The sequence below is a fragment of the Bos mutus genome, chromosome 1 (assembly GCF_027580195.1).
Source record: "Bos mutus isolate GX-2022 chromosome 1, NWIPB_WYAK_1.1, whole genome shotgun sequence".
NCBI lineage: Eukaryota > Metazoa > Chordata > Mammalia > Artiodactyla > Bovidae > Bos > Bos mutus.
Window position 1 is genome coordinate 73,261,220 of NC_091617.1, and position 22,092 is coordinate 73,283,311.

The window sequence follows — 22,092 nt, forward strand, 5'->3', positions numbered from 1 at the left end:
GGTCTCTCTAACCTCAGCTGACTGCCCCACTGGGCAAATTCCTTCTGAGACTGCTCTGCTAAGTCACTTCAGTCGTGTCCGACTCTGTGCGACCCCATAGACGGCAGCCCACCAGGCTCCCCCATCCCTGGGATCCTCCAGGCAAGAACACTGGAGTGGGTTACCATTTCCTTCTCCAATGCATGAAAGTGAAAAGTGAAAGTGAAGTCGCTCAGTTGTGTCCGACTCTTAGCGACCCTGTGGATTGCAGCCCACCAGGCTCCTCCGTCCATGAGATTTTCCAGGCAGGAGTACTGGAGTGGGGTGCCATTGCCTTCCCCGGAAGCCCGGCTAATTTACAGAGCTTCTGCTTGACCTACTAGACAGATGTGGCACGTGTTCTCACTGCTGCCCCCTCTCTCTTCCCTTTGATATTACAAGTAGGACAATGAGCGCTAATCTCCACCCTCACCACTTCAGGACTTTTCCTACAGTGGTTCTTATGATTTGCTCTCATTTGTGCTGTGATGCTGAGACTAAAACCACAGTTCTTATTGCTCCTAACAATTCCTATTAAGGAATCTCTTCATCATCTCCATGGTTTTCTCTTGTACAGTCTGTACGTACCTGGGGGATGGAGGACGGCCTGTTTGCCCCTGAAGGACCAGTATGAATCCCTGTTAGTAGGTACGATAGCAACATGGCAGTCATCTCTCTTGACATTAAATTGGCACTTACCTTTCATTGTCCTTCCCTGGTGGCTCAGATGGTAAAGAATCTGCCTGCAATGTAGGAGACCTGGGTTCAATCCCTGGTTTGGGAAGATCCCTTGGAGAAAGTATTGGCTACCCACTCCAGTATTCTTGTCTGGAGAATTCCAGGGACAGAGCAGCCTGGCAGTCTATAGTCCATAGGGTCGCAAAGAATTGGACATGATTGAGCAACTAACACTTCCATTTTCACTTATTTTTTCTTTTCATTGTCCTCAAATATGAGGCTCAGCAAAATTCCCCAGACAAGAGGAGGACCTTCATTCAACCTCACCTCAGAAAAGTGTTCGTCTCCTACTGTGTGTTTGGCACATAAGTACCCGGGCATTAAAATGTTGATCACTGACATACAGAGTTTAGTGGAGAATTCACATACATTAATGGATGAAGTACAAGTCAAAAATAGTGAGTACCAAGAAACAACAGATGCTCTGGGAGTTTTGGAAAAGGGGAGTTTGTTTTTGATGATCTGTAGTTAGGGACGAGACAGCAATGAAGAAAAGAGAGATACTGGGGTTGGCTTCATGGAAGACATAGCATTTGCACCAAAATAAGAAGACTGTATAGATTTCAAATATCTTTTACCAAAAGAAGGGCACTTCAAGTAGAAGGAAGCAGCATGAGCAAGAGAGAGCTGATAAATATAGGGCATGAGTTTTTCAATTTGACCACACTGTAGGGTACGTGGAAAGAACAGCAGGAGACAAAATTTGAAAAAGTAGGTTGGGTCAGATCACAGAATCTTGACTACTAGGCTGAGAACTGTGAACATTTATCTGCCGACATTGAGTCATGGACGATCAATGTGAAATCACTCTCATCAACCCATCTACATTTCCAGGTTCCCAGGTTAGGGCTTTGACTTTCAAGCCTCAATTAGTAAGGGACAAAGATAATGCCATCACAATATGCTAAGTGAAATGAGACAGAAAGACAAAATACTGTTGTTTATACCTGGAATAATATATATATTCACTAGAATATAATATATATATTCACTAGGGAATAAAATATATATTCAGTAGAATATAATCTGGTAAATAATATATATTCACTAGAATATAATCTAGTGAATATAACAAAAGGAAAAAAAAAGCGCAGACTCACAGATATAGAGAAGAAACTAGTGGCTACCCGGGGTGGGGTGTAAGGTACACTATGGGGGGGGTATAGGAAGTACAAACTACTGAATGTAAGATGGGCTACAAGGATAAATTGTACAACACGGGGAATTTACCCAATATTTCATAATAACTGCAAATGGAATGGATTGTAACACTTAAAAATTGTATAAAAATTGACAAAATTAATATAAAAACCATAATGAAATAAATCTACCAGTATATTCTCTTGGAGAATGTTTTAAAAAGATAATACTATCATATTATTTATTTATTTACTTGCCTATCTATCCACACCCTGCATGTCCCCACAAGATTTTAAGGCAACATACAAAGGCTTCTAATAAGACAAAATGGGCTTCCCTGATAGCTCAGCTGGTAAAGAATCTGCCTGCAATGCAGCAGACCCCAGTTCAATTCCTGGATTGGGAAGACCCCCTGTAGAAGGGATAGGCTACCCACACCAGTAGTCTTGGTCTTCCCTCATGGCTCAGATAGTAAAGAATCTGCCTGCAATGCAGGAGACCTGGGTTTGATCCCTGGGTTGCGAAGATCCCTTGGAGAAGGGAAAGGCTACCCACTCCAGTATTCTGGCCTGCAGAATTCCATGGACTGTAGAGAACTCCAGTACTTTGGCCACCTCATGCGAAGAATTGACTCATTGGAAAAGACTCTGATGCTGGGAGGGATTGTGGGCAAGAGGATAAGGGGACGACAGAGGATGAGATGGCTGGATGGCATCACTGACTCAATGGACATGAGTCTCAGTGAACTCCGGGAGTTTGTGATAGACAGGGAGGCCTGGTGTGCTGCGATTCATGGGGTCGCAAAGAGTCGGACACGACTGAGCGACTGATCTGACCTGATTTGATCTGATAGTCCATGGGGTCACAAAGAGTCAGACACGACTGACACCACCACCAGTAAAATATAATATACGAAGGAAAAATCTAGGACAAAAGTAAGACGGAGTCAGAATAGTCAATTAAGAAAATGTGTGTCTTGGGAATTTCTTGGTGGTTAGGACCTGATGCTTTCACAGCCAGGGACCCAGGTTCAGTCCCTGGTTGGGGGATTAAGATTCTGCAAGTTGCACCAGTGCCAAAAAGAAGAAAGAAAGAAAAAGAATGCATCTCTTGAAGTCCCGTTTGACCCTCTTAGGTATAGAAGCAATCTTGAAAGGAACTTGTTTAGCTATGTCTCTGTTCTCTTTAGTAAGACCCACTCAAATTAGAACAAGAAAATTGAAGAAGGAGCATGTTTAATACTACAATTCTCACACACAAAAAAAATAATCTGAGAACAGAAACTTGGAAGCACCTGGGCCTGAGGAGGGCTAGAATTTTCTTTCCTTATTTCCAAGAGACCATCTTCTGTCTTTCTTCTTTCTAACCTTCCTGTTTTCAACTGACTTCTACTCATTCACTTTGCAAATAACCCCAAATGGTAACTATTATTGGGTCTCCATAACCTTTCTGCTTGTCTTCCTACAGCCAATTAGCTCAACCTCTCAGTGTCATTTGCAAATTGTTTAGAAAGAAAACTGATCACCTTCACTTGGGTAAGTTGCCCACTCTAGGCCATTTACTTTTATGAATGAGGGAAGAGTCATGTAATTCAGCTCCATTTGGGCAATCACTCCAGCACATGGGAGAAGGCAGTGTACAGAGGAGGAGGCTGTAGGGAGGATTTATCCATCACATAAATGCATCTCTTAAGTTTCATCTGTGCTTCAGTGGGTCCTTTCTGGGTCTTGGGCCTCTTGAAGGAGCTAATGAAAGATAAAGATTTTTTTTTTCTCCTTAGAAATTTCCTGACACATGCTCAAAATTTTGCATTAAGTTTGGGTGGGTTCATTAGCCTCCTAAAATTTGACTTACATGACTTGAAATGTCAATAAAAAGTAAGCCAACTATTTAGGAGAAACATACATACATAATATCCAGATAATGATGACCAATTAAAAACTATACTTTGAGAATAGACTTTGAAGCTGCTAAGTCCTCCCATACAGCAGGCTCTGTGCTAGGTTCAGTAAAGGACAGACAGTGAGCAAGACAGGACTTCTTTCCTCAGGAAGCTCACAGCTGGCTAGGTACATGTATACTTTACCATTTGAGCCAACATGAAGCTTTACAATCAGACAGACTTACATCACCACCATGTCCCTCACTAAAGCAAGGATTCTACTTCTCCATGGACTAGTAGGGACTCTAATATGGTTGTCATTATTTTATTAATAGTCAAGTATACAGGTATATTTTCTTATCAGAATGTATTAAACATCTTTAAAACAGAAAAAGTTAAAATAATCTTCATGTAATAATCTGTATCAATCAGCTATTGTCACAGTAATGCTGTATAATAAACCACCCTCAAAACTCAGTGGCTTGCAACACCCACTTATGCTTCTGTGCTTTGACTATCATTCAGTTTGTCTAGGTGGGCTCGTCTGAGCCACTCTGCTTAGGATGTACATTAGATAGTCTTGATCCAGGTTCTGGGTTTAACTGAGGTTTGTTTCAGAATTTTCTTTCTGAGGCCAGGCTGAATAGACAGACCTGGGTATGTTATCAGTATAGATCAAAGAGAGCAGAGCCAGAGAGCAAGCCAAGCCACACAAGCATGCCTCGAAACTCTGCTAACACATACATTACCATATGTAAAATAGATAGCCAGTGGGAATTTGCTGTGTGATGCAGGGAACCAAAGCCAGTGCTCTGTGACAACCTAGAGGGGTGGGATGGGGAGGGAGGCTCCTGAAAGAGGGGACCTGGGTATGCCTGTGGCCGATTCATGTTGATGTGTGGCAAAAACCATCATGATATTGTGAAGTCATTATCCTCCAATTAAAAATAAAAATAATAACTCTCCTAACATCTCTTCGGCCAGAGAAAACCACACAGTAAAAAACAACATTAAGGGGAGATAAAGTACACTCTTTCACAATGAGATGAGACCAACAATTCAGTCTCTCACAGTTCCTGTGTAAAAGAAAAGGCAGAAATTACAATGAGCATCCAAAAAGAGAAAACCAAATAGGTAGAAGGCAGATGCACAGAGATGCAATTACATGTCTCTCCAGTAGCCACAGCCTGTCCATGAACTCTGTGGTCACATTCTACCTTGGATACTGGACGACAGAGAGAATTCCAAGCACGGTGGCCTCTGCCTCCTGCAGCCCCAGTCTCCTTGCACTCCTTCTCAGCACTGACCCAGTCCACCGTGTCTGCCTGTGCCCATGCAATAACTTCTGACACCAATTACCTGGAGTTGGGCCAAACCTCACAGCCTTCACAAGACTGCCTTCACGTTAGAAATCAGCTGTAAGTTTGAGAGTCCCCATGCTACAAACACCTCTGATCTGCTGGTTATTAATGTAAGGGTTCTTAATAGTCCCTCAGAATTCAATCATTCACAGCAACAACTCACAGAACTCAGGAAAGGGCTATTTAGCTTATTACAGCTTTATTATAGCAAAAGGGTACAAAATAGAGCCAACCAAAGGGAAAGACATAAGGGCAGGGTCTGGAAGGATCGCAAACCTGCCATTTCCATTGGCCTCTCCCTCAGGAGTCAGTTTGCCTTACTCTCCTGCACAGTGATGTATGACCATATTCAGAATATTGAAAAAAAACAGACAGACACTCACCTGAGCTTTAGTGTAGGGAATTTTTACTGAGGTTTCATTAAATAGATATGATTGACTGAACCATTGGCCATAAGGTTGAACACAGACTCCAGCTCTCCTCTTTTCCCCTGAAGGTTGAGTTGATAGCAAGTGGCTCAAAGCCCCCAGCTTTCTAATCACACAATTGGTATTTTGGGCATGGCCAACTCACAAATTCTGATTCATCTCATTAGCACAAACTCTCTTCAGGCCTACTGTGAACAGAAAAGATATTCCTATCAATTAGGAAATTCCAAGAATTTAGAGGATATATTCCAGGAAGTGAAGACAAAGGCCAGTCAAACTCCTCACTCCAGGAGTCCAGAAGTGACCTCCCAGGAATCTGAGATGAAGACTAGTCACTTTCTTTATTACACATCCCATGTGTTTCCCAATGGGACTCAAGCTCTTTGGAAGCAGATGAGATGTCCTTCTTACCTTTGCATACCTCATAGCCTCTAGCTCTACATCCTTCTGGAAAAATTGATTAAATTAGTAAAGTTAAAGCTTTAGACAGCCATAGAGCTTTAGCTAAATGAGCTGCAAGAGCCTTTGGAGACCATTTAGACATTCCCACACATCTGGAAGCTCCAAAGGGGCTTCCTAGGTGGCACCAGTGGTAAAGAATCCGCCTATCAGGGCAAGAGACATAAGAGACATGGGTTCAGTCCCTGGGTTGGGAAGATCCCCTGGAGGAGGCCATGGCAACCCACTCCAGTATTCTTGCCTGGAGAATCCCATGGACAGAGGAGCCTGGTGGACTACAATCTATATAGGGTTGTAAAGAGTTGGACATGACTAACGCGGCACCCCACTCCAGTACTCTTGCCTGGAAAATCCCATGGATGGAGGAGCCTGGTGGGCTGCAGTCCATGGGGTCGCTAAGAGTCGGACATGACTGAAGCGACTTAGCAGCAACAGCAGCAGCAACGCGACTTAGTATGCATGCATGAGAAAATGAAAGACCAAAGACTGTCTGTGATTACCCCAGAACATGCACTGAGCAAACTAAAGACCCACTGTAAACTTTTATTATCCAATACTGGACCCTCATTCCCCAGTGCCCTGTCCCCACAGGAATGAACATAGCCCTAGGGATATATACCCCTCTTTCTTACATCAAAGAAAGCAGTCATAAGCTATGAAAATGAGAGAAGTGACAGATGTAAAGAACTGAAACATCCTGACCTCTCCAAGCTTCTTTCCTGCTCTGCCCTGAGAAGCAAAGTACATTCCATTTTCATCAGTTTGCTAGAATATGAGACTTCAAAGACAGATGTAATTGTCTTTTTTGTGGTTTTTTTTGGTGTGCAGTGTGTGCATAGTCACTCAGTTCTATCCAACTGTTTGTGACCCTATGGGTTATAGCTCGCCATGCTCCTCTGTCCATGCAATTTTCCTGGCAATGATACTGAAGTGGGTTGCCATTTCCTCCTCCAGGGGATCTTCCTGACCCATTGCAGGTGGATGCTTTCTTGCTGAGCCACGGGTGACTGCCCATTGCCAACCTCAAATGTTAAAAAACAAAGACTAAGACCAAAATATATTTTAACACTCCCATCTAAAGGCAATATTTTAAGTTCCTTTTCCTAAGTCTAATGCACTCTAGCAGTCCTTCATTTGCACACTTCTTCAGGAGATAGCAGAACACACCTGTAGCATCTATCCTGGTACACTGAAGTGCTCAAAGAATGTTGGCTGAATGAATAATAGAGTGAACATTTTTTGCTTTTTAAAAAATCTCCCAGCATATGAACATTAGTCCAACTGAATGCTTCCTTGCCTCTCCAGCTTAATTTTCCACTTCCCCATCATCCTTGAGAGATAACAGTACTCTTATTCCGGTGGGAGGCCATCTTTTATACACCATTCCTGACCAATCTGGTCAGGAAATGGTGTATAAAATATCTGCACCATGCAATATGGTACATGTATTAATTATAGAACTTTTGAATCCATCACTTTTCCTTTCTGAAGATGAAACCAAAGCATGGAAGAGGCCAAGGTGGGTAGCACTGGTGTGCAGCTGGGCAATGAACTTACCGAGATGTAAACCCTCAGTGCATGTTTACTGTATCTGAACCCTGATGCGAGACTCAGAATAACATGCATCTCAATCTTTTATTCTCACTAATGAAATTGGACCTAGGAAAAATACATTTGTCTTTCAGTGAGTGCAACACATGCATACCCAAAATTGGCTCCATACAGACCATCAGGACAGCTTCTCTCCCCTCCTTTGCTGCTGTCAGTGGTTTTGAACACCTGCTTCAACTGCATTGTGCTGGTCTGTGCATTTCTTTTGTTGAAGCAGCAGCCCTGGTATTGTGAGGTCTACAGATACAGGTAAAGTTTGGTTCCTTAATTTTCCTTTCTGAAGGTGGTACAATGAATATCTAATGACTCTGTTCAAATTAGTTTGAAATATATTCAAAATTTTTAATTAACCAAAATTGTTTCTGTACTACAAAACCTCAGTGATGGGATAGAATACAGGACAGAGTCAATGGCTAGAGTCCTGGGGTGAGCTATGTGGAGTGGGTGGGAAAAGATCTCCACATTGGCTCTTGATATATAGATGTAATAGTTACTTGACTGGATGAATATATTCACTCCCCGGTGGTTTGGATGTCATATAAACCAAAAGTTGGCAAACATCTCTAGTAGAGGGCCAGGTAGTAAAAATTTTGGGCCTCGTGGGCTCTGTGGTCCCTGCTGCAACTACTCAACTCTTAAGTTGCAGTGAAAAAGCAGCCAGAGATAACACATAAACAAGTCAGTGTGACAGTGTTCCAATAAAACTTTATTGACAAAACCAGGCGTCGAGTCAGATTTGGCTGATGGGCTTAAGTCAACAGGCCCCTGCTATACAAAACAAATTTGTTTATATTAGTTTCAGTTTTTCAAATGAATGTTAAAATTAAAATATTTGTTGATGGTATCAGTGTTTTGATTTTACTGTAGGCTCAGGGCAAGTCTCTTCACCTCCGAGGGCTTTAATTTCCTTAACTATAAATAAAGCGTAAGATGAGGTGAACTTAGATGCTCAAACTGTTTTTTTCTGACAAAGCCTGCCCGATCTCCAAAAGAGAAGGGCAGAAAGAGCTGATCTTTTTGGAGTAGGGCTTGTACAAATTCCCCTTCACTCTTCTGTCATCCTGAAGGCAATAGAGCCCCAGGAATCAGCGGAGAGATGGGAAACTACAGAATGATGTCTAAGATTGTCATTTAGAACCCAAATTCAGCAATTCAAGTATTACTTAGAGTATAGAGTTCATTTTTCTTTCAAAACCAGATTTTTCCACAAATTGGAGCACATGTACTCAGAGAAGTAGCCTTCTGAATGAATCTAGGAGGCAACCTGGGGTAACCAAAATGGTGATGGATGGGTTGTCCTGCCTTTGTCATTAACTACTCAACTGTCTTATCTACAATGCAAGTTGATTAGATTAGAAATATTTTGGTGTTAAACTCTGTAATTCAGGCCCTCTAGTCTACCTATTCCCTTTGGGCTAGAAAGCTCTGTGACTGTTGATCGCTTGCTTCATTAATGTATTTATTCTGCAGGCACCAACTGAATATCTACTATATGCAAAGCACATCTGGGAGCCTAGGAAGTCTAGGATAAGACTTATGCCTTGCATTTGAATTCACAATTGAAAAATGAATTTTATCTATAAACAGTTGTAATAGTAGCAAAAAGTTTGAAACTAAACAAGAAAGCCAATGAAAACAAATTTCTTTGTGGGTTTGATTACTGAAAAAATGAAGATTGCAAATGGATCAGTCAACACTGGGCAAGTCCATATCTTAAATATTTTTCTGAGAAAATATGTGGCATCACTGTGCTAGGTGCTAAGAATTTGCTACATATTTGAGTAAAACAAACAAGCAAAGGGAAATAAAACCAGAAGTAAAATTTCACATTCAAAGAACTCTCATCCCAAGAATGGAAAATAAAAATATGTGAAGGAATAATTGCAAAACAATGAGCTAAATGCATCACTAGAGAGAAGACTGAAGGGCACTAGTTATGCTCACCACTGAATGTAAAGAGTTTCAGAGAGAAATAGGATGTCTGGACTCAGAGGTGTGCAAAAGGGGAAAAGGAATATTCCCCTATGATTGGAGTATAAGGAGCATGGGAAGTCTGGCAAAAGATAAGGCTGGAAAGGTTGACTGAGACCAGAGTTTGAAAGTCTTCTGGGCCTGCCTGAGAAGTTTGAGTTTAATTTGTTAGCAAAACAGAAACACAGACACTCATAAGCAGGAGATTGTTCAAATCCTCATGGACAGGTTTTGGTTATGTAAGGACAGTGGGTCAGAATAGGCAGATTCCAACTCAGGACCCATGTTAAGAGATTTATATCAGCCCACAAAAGGAAACACACCACGCACGCATACATACACATAGAGTTCATATGCTGTGAATTGAAAGGAATTTCATAGGAAATTGTCATCCAAGCCCTTTCAAGACAGATCATTTGTTCTAGATAGGCTTCTGGACAAAGAACAATCTTGACTTCCTCTGTAGTTTATTTCTGCCTTGCCACTGCAAGAGGTGAACAAAATATATCCTGGTAGTTATTTGCTGGAACAGCTTGCAAGGTGAGGTCCCTGGGTCATGATTAGTTAATTTTTTCCTACTGGCGGGATAAAGATACAATGAAAGTTCCATAAATGCTGGTTATTCTTTTCCAGTAAGTGCTTTCTGGACAGCCAGAGTAATTTCTCAACAAATGTGAGTTTGTCAAGAAACAGGACGGGAAATGGAGCATTGGTTCCTGGTTCAGTTTTAAGCTTTGAAAGTACCACACTGTGGCCCATCACCACCATCAACTGTATCACAACAGCATTTATCTTTTCTAAGGGCAAGCCATTTCGAAAACCTATCTACACAAACTGTAAGTGCGAAGTTTTTCTTTTCAAATATGTTTTTTCTACTCTCCCACTATCCCCAGAATTGCAACTTACTGGTGAAGTGATTGGCTGAGAAGGAAACAATTGCAATACTCTAAAATTGAGTACTGAACCATAATTATCACAGGTGGTAAAAAGCCCAAGGGCGGAAACACGTTTATGTGCAGATAAGCATGTGCTGTATTGATTAGTCATGACTCATGTCCTAATTTGAGTATTATTAATTTATTCATACTTTCTTTTATGTCTCTTAGTAAATATTTGTGGCTTTCTCCATTATAGATCCTATGCATTAATTTTACAAACAAATCTTCTGCTTTTTGTATTTTTTTATATAGTGATTGACTTTTTCCCATTACATTTTCTAATCAGTGATCACAAATATATGTGAATGATATAGTGCTGTTTATAATGTTTATTTTCTACTCAGAATCCTTTCTGAATTTTGCTATTGGTCTTTGCTCTTTGACTGTTCTAGAAAGGGAATTACTATCATCTGCAATTACTAATGTTCCACAGGGAATTTCTTGATAGTCCAGTGGTTAGGACTCTGCTCTCCCATTACAGGAGCCACGGGCTCGATCCCTGGTTGGGGAACTAGGATCCCACCAGCCGCACGGCATTACCAATAAAGAAAACAATGTTCTTTCTTCCTTTCCAATAGCTATAATGCTTATTTATATTTTCAGTTTTAGTGTACAATCCAGAATTTCCAGGACAATGTTAAGTACTAGTGGAAGCAGCAAATAGTTCTACTCCTTCATAAAAATACATCTAGTAATTTTTCACTTGTAAATACGGTTTTGAATATTGGTTCAAGGTGGGCCACCTCATGTGAAGAAAAATACCTTTCTATTTCCAGTTAATCAAGAGTATGTTTTAAAATTATAAAATGGAAGATGTATTTCGTCAACTGTCTTCCTTACATCCTGCCCTTCATCCTTCCTACTAGGATGATTATACTTGTTTTCTATTTTGACCTATTGCTAGAACACGTTACATTAATAAACTTATTAAATATTTCCATATTCTTGAACAAATTCTACTTATTTGTGGTGGATTTCACTTTTAGTAAAAGGAATCCTACTGTTTTTTAATATTGCTTTTAATATCTATATTTTTTCTGGGATTGGTCTGAAGTATTTTGTGTTAAGAGATTTTTTTAGGTGTTGATATTAAGACTTCAAAATTCTTGGACTTTTCCTTTCCTTTGAAAAATATTTTATGGTTAGAAATAGTCTATTCCTTCACTGTTTATGAGAGCCCAGTAAAATCATCTGGTTCCAAATATTTTCATTAAAAGAATTAATTTTTTGAAAATTTATTTAGGTATCCTCTTTTTAAACTGTTTTTTAAAATTAAAAAAAAATTTACCCATAATTCCATTTCATTGAGATTATTTTGTTTTAGGACAGGGTTTTGATAATTTTAATGCCATCTACAACTTTTCATATCTTCTCATATTAATTATGTTTTGTGCACTGTGTTCATTTATTCTTACCAGAAATGTACTTTTACTGGTTTTCTTTAAATAAGCAGCTCTCAGATTTAATACTTCTGTATGTTTTCTATTTTCTAATTTATTCATTTTTGCTTTTCCCATTTTCCCCCTCTTCTTACTTTCCTTGGAAAATTCTTTAATGTTTGAATTGATTTTATAATCCATATATTTTCTTTTATTCTTATAAAATTAGCAAAAACATCAAGACCAATAATTATAGTTTGGGTTACATTATTTACATTTTCATATGTCTCTTATTATGACTTAATTTCCTCTTTGACCCACTAGTTACAAGAATAGTGGTTTTCAGTTTTCAAGTGGGAAAGGATTTTGTTTTCATTCTCTTACTACTCTTTTTCTTAATAGCTTCCAAATGGACTTAGTTTCCTTTTTGACTCAACAGATCTTTAGAATTTTGATTTGTATGCGGGGAGATTTTTCCTTTAAATTTAGTTACTAATTTCTAGTTTTTTTGTCATGATCAAAGAACATCTAACCTGTAATATTTCTGATCTGGAAATTTTACTACAGTTTTGTATATCACATGTCATAAACTCTAATTTCTAATTTTCAAAAAGAGTCATAGATATTAGAGAAGTAAGTCTCATTCTTATTCCTAAATTAAAAATTAATTTATCATATAAAACCAGTTTTAGCAATTATATTATTTACATGCTTTCTGTTTTCATCCCCTCCCCCACCATCTTCTTTTGTATAGCTGTTTTTTCAGAGGTTTTGAGAGCATGCTAAAATCTTGTTTTAATTACAGTTTTTACAAATTTTTTCCTGAATTTCTTATTTTTGTTCAAATTTTTCTTAATTTTGATATAGTATCTGATAATGTCCCTGGCTCCTGTCAAAACAAATCTAGATTCTATTTTTGCAGGTTACTATTTTTTTTATTGTAAGTATATTTTACAAGGAGAATATATTACATTGGCTAGTACTTTAATTTGAATAATAGCTGCGAAGTCATTCTAAATATGAGTTAATTAGAGCTGAACTAGTTACATCATAGGGACTTAAATTTTGTGGGTAAATTCAAATCCCTATGTCAAACATAACTGGTAATTTTAAATGAAAAAAGTTTTTTATAAACATATTCTAACAAACATAATCTTATAGTAAATCATACACTCTCAAGGTTACAAGTCAAAAGTTCTCAGAATGGCTGTTGAAATACACAATTCTATTTTAATGTAACAGAAAAGTCTTTACCTTTTTTAACAGTCTTTGACAGATCAACTTTGTAATGATGAGCTATAGAATAAGTACAGATTTAGTTTTTATGGAACAGGTGTGAATATTTCTTAAGCCTCTTCTTGCCTGAGAATAGTCTATAATGGCTTGCCCAGGGCTTGTCTTCCCAAATCATCTGTGCAAACAGAACCCCATTCATTCCAGTTTCCTCATCATTAATAATTAATTACAGGAGGGCAACATTCACTTCAGTTCTTTATGAAGTTGTCCAATCAAAGCTGAATTAAAGAAGAGAGCCTCACCATTTTGTTTCCCCTCTGCTCATTTGTGCCCTAGCCTGGTCTGCTTTTGGACCCCTAGTCTGAGAGCAGTGTGACGTGCACAGTGCTCAGCCCAGTTTCAGTGAGTACTTCATCAGGATGGACATTTGGGGCATCATCTTCTTCGCAACATCTGGGTCCTTGGGACTTGGAAACACTGAAGGAAATTAAAAATCCACACAGCCACTTCCTAGGGCCTTCTCATCACCAATCTGCTCAGATTGCTTTACTTTAGGAGATGCAGCTCCCTCCTTTCTTCTCTCTGCCTCACACGCCTCTCAAGCAAGCATGGGTATTCTTCTAAGAGGTGTTACATCTAGTTATATATGTAGAGTGAGGCATGGATGAATATGAAGGTGAGTGTAGGTGGTGAGGATTAAACAGAGCTCTTGTGGCTTCAAAATATAGGGCCTGCTGTAGCGGGACAGTTCCTCTGATTTCTGTTTAATATAGATCTATGCAGAGTTGGGAGCCCATAAACCATCAACACTGGAAGAAATGAGGTAGAGAGAATACAAGAGAAAATCTAGCTTGTTTTTAAATGTTGAAGACCGTAAGTATCATATCACAGCAACACTGATTAAATGCTGCTGTTTAGGCCTGAAGGTGCTAATCCCATTGAAAAGCATATATAAAGCACTGTCTACAAAGTGCCTAAAAGCTGATGGCCACAAGAGGGGATGGGGGTGGGGAAATAAGGACAGGGATGTTGGCACTGTGCATCCTGAGAAATTGAGCATCCCAAAGTAAAGCCATCTGGGCAGGCTTTATAGAAGAAGCCAGCAGATATGCATGCTAGTTTCTCACTTCCACTTCCAATTGGAGTCCCAGAGAAGCAGATCAAAATCCCTTTCAGGTGGTTATAACATACTGGATATATATATATGAAGACCATGCAAAGCACAGTGATAAACACCATATGAAATAAAACTTGGTAAGGGAGAATTGGAGAGTCTTTAAAAGAAAGTGGTATTGGAACTGGGCTTTTTAAGAAACACTGGGAACTTGCCAAGACTGGAAGACTACCATCTACACAGGGTGTTTTGTGAACCAAGGCACGAAAGCTAGAAGGCACTGGGTCTCTGTGAGTAGCAGGTTTATGGTTTAGCTTTCCAAGAACTTAAGGAAGAGCAACCAGAGATCAGTTTAGAAAGGCTGATTGGAACCAGACGCGGAAGGCCTTGAACATCAATCATTCAAGACCCTTGTACTCTCTTCTCTAAGCAATGAAGAGTGAGGAGCCACTAAGAAGACGGACTGTGTAAATAATTTATTCATGAACGACTCACTAGACCCGAGGTGATAAAGCATCAGGAACTCTCTGGTGACCATTTACATAAGCTGGTCACTGCAGGGTTTCCCAGCCCCAAGGACTCCTCAGTTGAGGTAACTTCCTCATGGAGTTTACTGGAATATATTTAATTACCAACTCTCTACACTCAGCCTTTCAAGGAAAGATTTTCAAGATATCACCTTTGTCTTGTAAGCATTAGAACACATTTTAAAACATATGAGGATATATCAAAACATCTAAAGATGTATCCAGTATTTGCCCAACAAAGATAATTGATATTGAAACATGTGCCAAATTACAGGAAACATTCCCTCAGCATCTAAAAATAATGTTTGCTGTTTCTTCAGATATATTCTCATTTTTGCTAGCGTCTGCCTTGGGCCTCACAATTTTCCTTCAGTTTTCTGATTTTCAAGATATATACCGCGGAATGGAGGTATGTGGAATCTGTGACTCCTATGTGCAGTGGGGCTGTATTTGCATTGTATTGATAATTTACAAGTCAGTTACACCCATATTCTCTCTGGTCACTGAGAATTGTGAGGCTATTTTCATTTACCAGAAGAGCAAATAACATACTTCTATCTCACACACGCTGGCCTGAGTGTTTTCATATTATTAGTATCATCAGTTGGGTCATTTATTCTGTTTATACCTGGAACACTGTGTTTGGATGTTTTATTCTTCTATGTTATACTAATACGATGAAATTAATGCATTAATACAATAATTAATCCTCCAACTTTAATTTTTTAATCATATAGTATAAGTCCTTTATAATGTAGTTGTGAAAAGCAAGAAAATGTTGACTGTAAGCCAGTCATATTCTGTCTGTAAAACACTGACAATGGGCGGGGGGGCTTATTTCAAGGGTTAAAATTAAATTTATTAATAAGTTATTGAGCCTATTTTTGGACCTAGCATTGTAGGAAAAATAGAAAGACAAAGATTGGCTCTGGCCCTCTACCTACAGTTTAGTTCCAAAGATGAGCCATACCCAGTGAAGTGATGGAATGGCCACCTGAGGCCGTCCATGCTTAAAGAGAGTGTAAAACAGAGAGAAGTGGGAAGGACATAGGGAGGAGGAGCTCTCCCTGGGGCCTGTGGCTTCCACAGGAGGCGTCATACAGGAGATGCAACTTGATCTGGTCTGGAAGGATAGGTTTGACTTTGCTAAGTAGGAGGTAGGGATATTCCCAACTAGGAGAACAGCCTAAGCACAAGCAGAGAGGGCTGGCCCAATCTCTTTGGTTTTAGAAATGCAAGAGAATGTGGAATGGCCGAGAGGAAAATCCAAAGCAAGATTTGTTTCACAGACCACCTAGAAGGTTAGCTAAGATTGAGCCAGTAAGTTGTGGAGTAGACGTGGATGTAGGAAGGCAGACAATGCTGGTTCAACACTATGCCAAGAGCAATGGGAGTCATTGAAGACATCAGAGCAGGTTTTTCAGTGGAGCACTTAAGACAGATTCGTTAGATGACAGCAGGAATGCTGTGTGTGAGAGAAGACAGGCTGTGGAGAGAGAGGCAGTTAGGATATGAAAACCCAGACCATTCAGTCACTTACAAAGCATTGTGAAGCTTCAGAGTGGGCTTGGCACTGGGGTTACAAAAACGAGTAAGATGTGGTCACTGCTCTCAAATAGCTCAGAAGCTAGGAGGGGAGAGCATCACAGAAGATAACTCCAAAGTGATGTGACAGGTGCCTTCCAGGCCAAGGCATGGAGAAGTGACGTCCCAGATCAGGGCGGTAGCAGGATGCGGGAAAGGGCCAAGGGCTCCACTACCATCTGACCCACTGCCGGATCTCACAGCCCTCTCCAGGCCACCTGCCACCCAGCAAGCCTATTTCACATCCTGGAGAAAGGCTGTTTCCACTTAGAGGAAAAATAACATGTTGTTACTTTAAATAACCTATGAGAACAGGAATAAGAATCAAAGGTGAGCATTTAAACATTATGGAGGGTCTGTGGTTTTAGTCCTAAACGGAGCTCAGCCTCTACATAGTCATCCTACATTTTAGGGTCAAAAAAGGAATTTCATAATTCATCTTTTGCTATGGATGTGTCTATAGGAAGTTGTAGATCTCACACCTATTCAATAAGTGTATTTGGTGGTCAAGGGTACTCTTTAATCCTTAAAAGGAGAGAGACTGAGCCAGTTCAGCTTTCAAGGCATTAGATTTAGGGATGAGAGTATTTATTCAAAAATTATTCACCAAGTATCTATCAAAATAAACTTGAACCTCTGTCTACCTTTTATTTCTTTTACTCATATGTCAATGTTACTGAACGAATGAGCTCCAAGTAGATTTTGCTTTGGGAGCATTAGAAGTAATAACATCATTAGATGCATGATTTAATCTTTCTTGTATTTGAGAAGATAAAAATAAAGGGAGAGAACACAGGCTCCAAAGCGTCCTGTCTCATGTCTTTGATCCAGGGCACGTTGACTCCATGTTTATCATCAGGCAGTGGAGGGAGCACTGGGCGAGAGGCAGTCAGACTTTATTTGAATTCTGACTCTGCCATTTATTTCTTGGTATTGAATCCTAGGGCAAGGTATTGACCTTCTCGTCTGTAAAGCTGAGAGAGGAACGTCTACCCTCTAAGCCCAGAGAGTTGTTACAAATATATATAAATTAAATAAGAGAATGTGTGTCAAGTATAAAGTATGCAAAGTATAAAGGTAGTATTTCTTTTTCAACAGTTTGTCCCGATTGTAACATCATGGAGGGTTTCAGTTTTGGTGGCAGCTCTCACCCAGTTCTGTGTGGCCTTCTTTGTAGAGGTAAAGAAGTTTCTGTATGGCTCACTATCTGGGGGGAAGGATAAATAAAGGGCTGACTCTCAACAGATGCTCATTGTTTAGAGCAACCACTTTTATCCCCCAAAAGTAATAATTATTAAGTGTTTGTTAAGTGTTCTCTTTGGGGGAAATGAGAATGATTTAAAATTCTTTGAAGGCTGCATAGAAATGCTCTCGGTATCTGCAGTGTAGGAAGCAAAACATCAAATTAGCTAATTTTGTCTCACATGAAGGCCTTATATTGTACTTTCCCAGAAGTCTTAATAATCTGGTAGACTAGATCAAATGACCTTCCAGCTCTAAAATTCAGTGAGACCTTTTAGTGTGAAGAACTGTCTAGGTGGGCTTCCTTAATTAAGAGAGAAGGGAAGCCATTGCTCATTCTAGTCAATTCTTAACCTTGAAGGTCTTCTATAGCATTTCTCTTCTACTCAGTGTCACTAAATGAATTTACCTTCTCAGTGAAAAACTCAGGTACTATTTTTTTAAGGGACAGTTTAAAAGAAAAGATTCATGAAGTTCCTTGAGAAAAGGTATCAGCCAAATTAAGAAAAAATATGTGTATATACAAATATTCCATGGTATACAATGCATGTAAAATTTCTCATACTCTTAAGGAATTCCATTTCTGAGATTTCACTTAAAAAATAACTTAAAAAGACAGAAAATTTTACATGTATGAAGATTTTCATCACAGTATTATCTAGTGATAAAATATTAGAATCAAGTGTTTCAAAAGTAGAGGTGCTATTAAATAGTAATATAGAAATTTGAGTAAATGTTATACAATCATTAAAAATGATTATTGAGAAGATGGTAGCTACAAACTGTATATGACAGAGGAAGTGGAATGCAATATTTGAGCACTTCTATTACTATAAATGCATAAAATTGTGTGTGCTTGTAATCGTACAAAAAAGAGAACCCCCAAAATGGAAAGCAAAGGGCCTCCCTGGTGACTCAGTGGTAAAGAATCTGCCTGCCAATGTAGGAGGCATGGGTTTGACCCCTAGGTTGGGAAGATCCCCTGGAGTAGGAAATAACAACCCACTCTAGTATTCTTGCCTGGGAAATTCCATGGACAGAGGAGACTGGCAGAGCCTACAGTCCATGGGGTTGCAGAACAGTCAGACAGAACTTAGTGACTAAACAACAACAACAAATGGAAAGCAAAACCCATTTGATTTTTAGAGTTCATTCATTCATTCAACAAACCATTACTTGATGCCTTCTTTGTATCAGGGAGCGAGTAACAGTGATTTTTTTTTTTCTTTTCTTGATTTTGAGTACATTATTTTGCTATTTCATTCTAGCAGTAAAATAATTCTAAGTGACTCTCCTGCCAGAATTGAACTAGGAAATCTGTGGAAATGAAAGACTGTAAGCTTTTGGCAGATTTCTATGAACACAAGCTCACTCAGTTCTCAAGGAAATGAACCCAGGAAGCTGCTAGGCTTCATGGGGCTGCAAGAAGTGGCCAATGAGCATAAATAATTAGCACATTTAGAGAAGGTCTGGGGGAACAGGGTAGCAATGAGCAATCTGGTTGCCAGGGAAAATAGGTGATGGTTTGATTGTCTTTTCCACCTGATTTTCCAGGATGCCATCCTTCAAAATCGAGCGCTCTGGCTATGGATCAAGAAAGAATTTGGAATCTATTCTAAAAGTCAGTATAGGATCTGGCAAAGAAAACTGGCAAAAGATCCAACCTGGCCTCCTACAAACAGGACAGATTATTCAGGCGATGGCAGAAATGGATTCTACATCAACCAAGGCTTTGAAAGCTCTGAACAGATTCCAAAAGAAAAACTTAATTTGGGAGGCCAAACCACAGAACAACATTTCTGGACCAGATTGTAATCAGAATTGTTAAATAGCATACTCCTTTTACCAGAATCTAAAACATTGTAGAGAGGTGATAATAGTCTACCCTTTTATTTTCTTCCTCCATCTGAAGATTCAAAGTGCATTTCTCAGTGCATTGAACCTTGCAACAAAGGACTTTACATATGTTTATTTTGACCTCATCCTCTATCATTAAGAAAAATAATGCATTTTCGAAAGTATCATTTTTTTTCTAACAAATTTTATTCACAATGCATAGCATGACTTGCTTCAAATGCACAGCTCTTTATGGTAGTAAAATTAATAGTATGAACATCAATAGAAGAAAGAAAAAAGAGTTTAATTTTGAAAGTTTCACCAATGTATTTGTATCTTTATCTACTGAAATAAAAGAATCTATATATTTAAAAAAGCTTCTCTCAATAACTTGTCACACATTTACTTAATCTTATATTCGCCTGCAAAGAACATCTATGCATATATCTTTTCTCCAGGTCACAGAATTCTTCTTTTTGGTTCTTTATATGGTTTTAATAGAGAAACAAGAATTGAAATTTACCTCAGAAACTTCACCCCTGTTGTTAAATGTGGAAGTGGAGAAAGATGGAGGTGTCTGATAATTGTTTATAACCTTGGCCTGGGCACAGCTAAGCAAACTCTACTCAAATTGGCATCTCCCAAGTATATTGCTTTGGGGCTAGTGAGCTAGAGGTTCCAAATTAGATCACAAAAATAATAAAACTATTAAAATGTAGTTTTCACTCTTAAGAATTATGGTACCTTTATTTGCTTTTTATTACTGACAAAGAAAAATCTCAAGTTCTAACTCTAAAAGTTGGCCCAGACTCATCATTGCTCATCTGAAAAAAAATCAATCCCAGGGAAGGAACCCATAATGTTTTTATCTACAGCATGACAATTCTCAGAATATTAAACAACCTTAAGTTCCATTTCATCTTTTCATAATCTAAATCAATTATTAGATGTACATTAAGGATCACAAGAAAGGGTACATCCTTTACAAATACGTTCTGCACATTATTACCTTTAACATATATCAACCTCACTGTGACCTTGAGAGGATATTTATTCCTAGTGAACATTTTAAACTACCTACTACATTTTCCTTGTAACCATAAATCTAATTTTGCTAATTAAATGGATCTTTAATGGGTCATAGGCAATTAGCTAACCAGTCCCATTCCATGAGTGTCAATTACATGCCTAATACTGTGATATATGGATTCAATCATGTCTTTACAATTATGAGATCTTTAGGATTGGAAAAATGTCTCAACATTTTAGCAATTCATTGCTGTAAATAGCACCATACACTTTGTTACACAGGCCAGCAGCATAAATGCAAATTCCTATGCAAACAAGCATTTTATATTTATATTTTATTTGCGTTTTAACCTTTTCTTGGATACACAGCTCTTGGAGAGTGATACTTTTTTAAATATGTCTAATTTAGTGGATACCAATAAAAGAACAAAACATCAAAAATATTTTTAGCTAAAGATTAAGAAATATGTCAACCTAAAACATACAGCAGCTCAGGTTCCTTGAGCTGATATAGCTCTATTTAGTAATTTGACTTTTAGAATGAGAGGATTCAGTTGATACTCTAGTATATCTAGATAGCATAAAAATATTTTTTCATCTTTTTTCAATAAGTGTTTAGCTTCTCTCAGTTTCTTCTACAATCTATTAGGTGTCTGATAGGTGATACCTTTATTTCACACATCTCTTTGAAGGTGGGGATGGGACAGGATAAATTTGGTCTCTACACTAGACTTTGATTTAATCTAGTCTAATTCACTAAAAATACACTCAGAGAAATGTTTACTAGTCTTGGAAAAAGATGTTCGATAAAAGCACAGTGAACATGGCCACATATAAATGGACAGGCTGAAGCTGCCCATCACCAAGAGTGGCCGTTTTAGGGGGAAACTGACAACTAACTTTGTGTGCTTACCCTTAAGGCTGAACATTACTAGAGTCCTGAACACTATTTGTGAAAAAATGAATCTATGAATTTAATTTAAAAGTGCATTTGTAACAATTATTCAGTATTGCTAAGATTGTCTTCTGCAGTGGGCATGTCCAGCTATCCAGAAGAAGTTTGATTTAAGGATCCTCAAAATATCCTCTGAGTTGCCAATTCCATTCCCTCTGTCACAGGCAGTGTGGTAATTCCACCACACCCAGGTCTCCTGTTCAAGGCTAAGATTTGTCCTCTGCAGTCATCTTTACTAAAAAGATGTTATATCCTGCGGGATGTAACACATAAAGCTGCTGCCAGTTCTGCTCAGACTTGACAATACTAGGAAACAGACTGTTTTTTTTTTTTTTTCTTTTTTAATGTTACTGTTACTTAAGAGTAGGACATAATAGGAATAAGAAATTGAATTTAGAATAAAAATGAAAGGGTAATTTTGGATCATGCTATCAGATAGAAGACACTATTCCCAGAGGAACAGGGGAGGAAGACAGAGTTTTGGGGTTTATCTGGAAACAGAATTGGTGCCATAAGAAAGGGAAGGGATTAGTCAGGGAACAGGAAGACAGGTAGGGTCTCTACGGGCCCTGATGGAAGCACATGGCCGTTTCTTGTTATCATTGTTCTTAATCCTACAATTAGATTGTACAGATTTTCTGGCC

The 22,092-nt window shown here is 38.8% G+C and overlaps 1 protein-coding gene across 1 annotated transcript in view; it reads left to right on the plus strand.

The window, feature by feature from the left end:
• The window catches only part of ATP13A5 (ATPase 13A5), a 122,635-nt gene extending 101,949 nt beyond the window's left edge, over positions 1-20,686 (plus strand). The window contains exons 26-30 of the mRNA XM_005903387.3: positions 7,712-7,886; positions 10,242-10,444; positions 15,123-15,211; positions 17,485-17,565; positions 19,183-20,686. Of these exons, the coding sequence (XP_005903449.1) occupies positions 7,712-7,886; positions 10,242-10,444; positions 15,123-15,211; positions 17,485-17,565; positions 19,183-19,443 (809 nt within the window). The 3' untranslated portion in view covers positions 19,444-20,686. The remainder of the gene's footprint in view (positions 1-7,711; positions 7,887-10,241; positions 10,445-15,122; positions 15,212-17,484; positions 17,566-19,182) is intronic.
• The last annotated feature ends 1,406 nt before the right edge of the window (positions 20,687-22,092 follow it).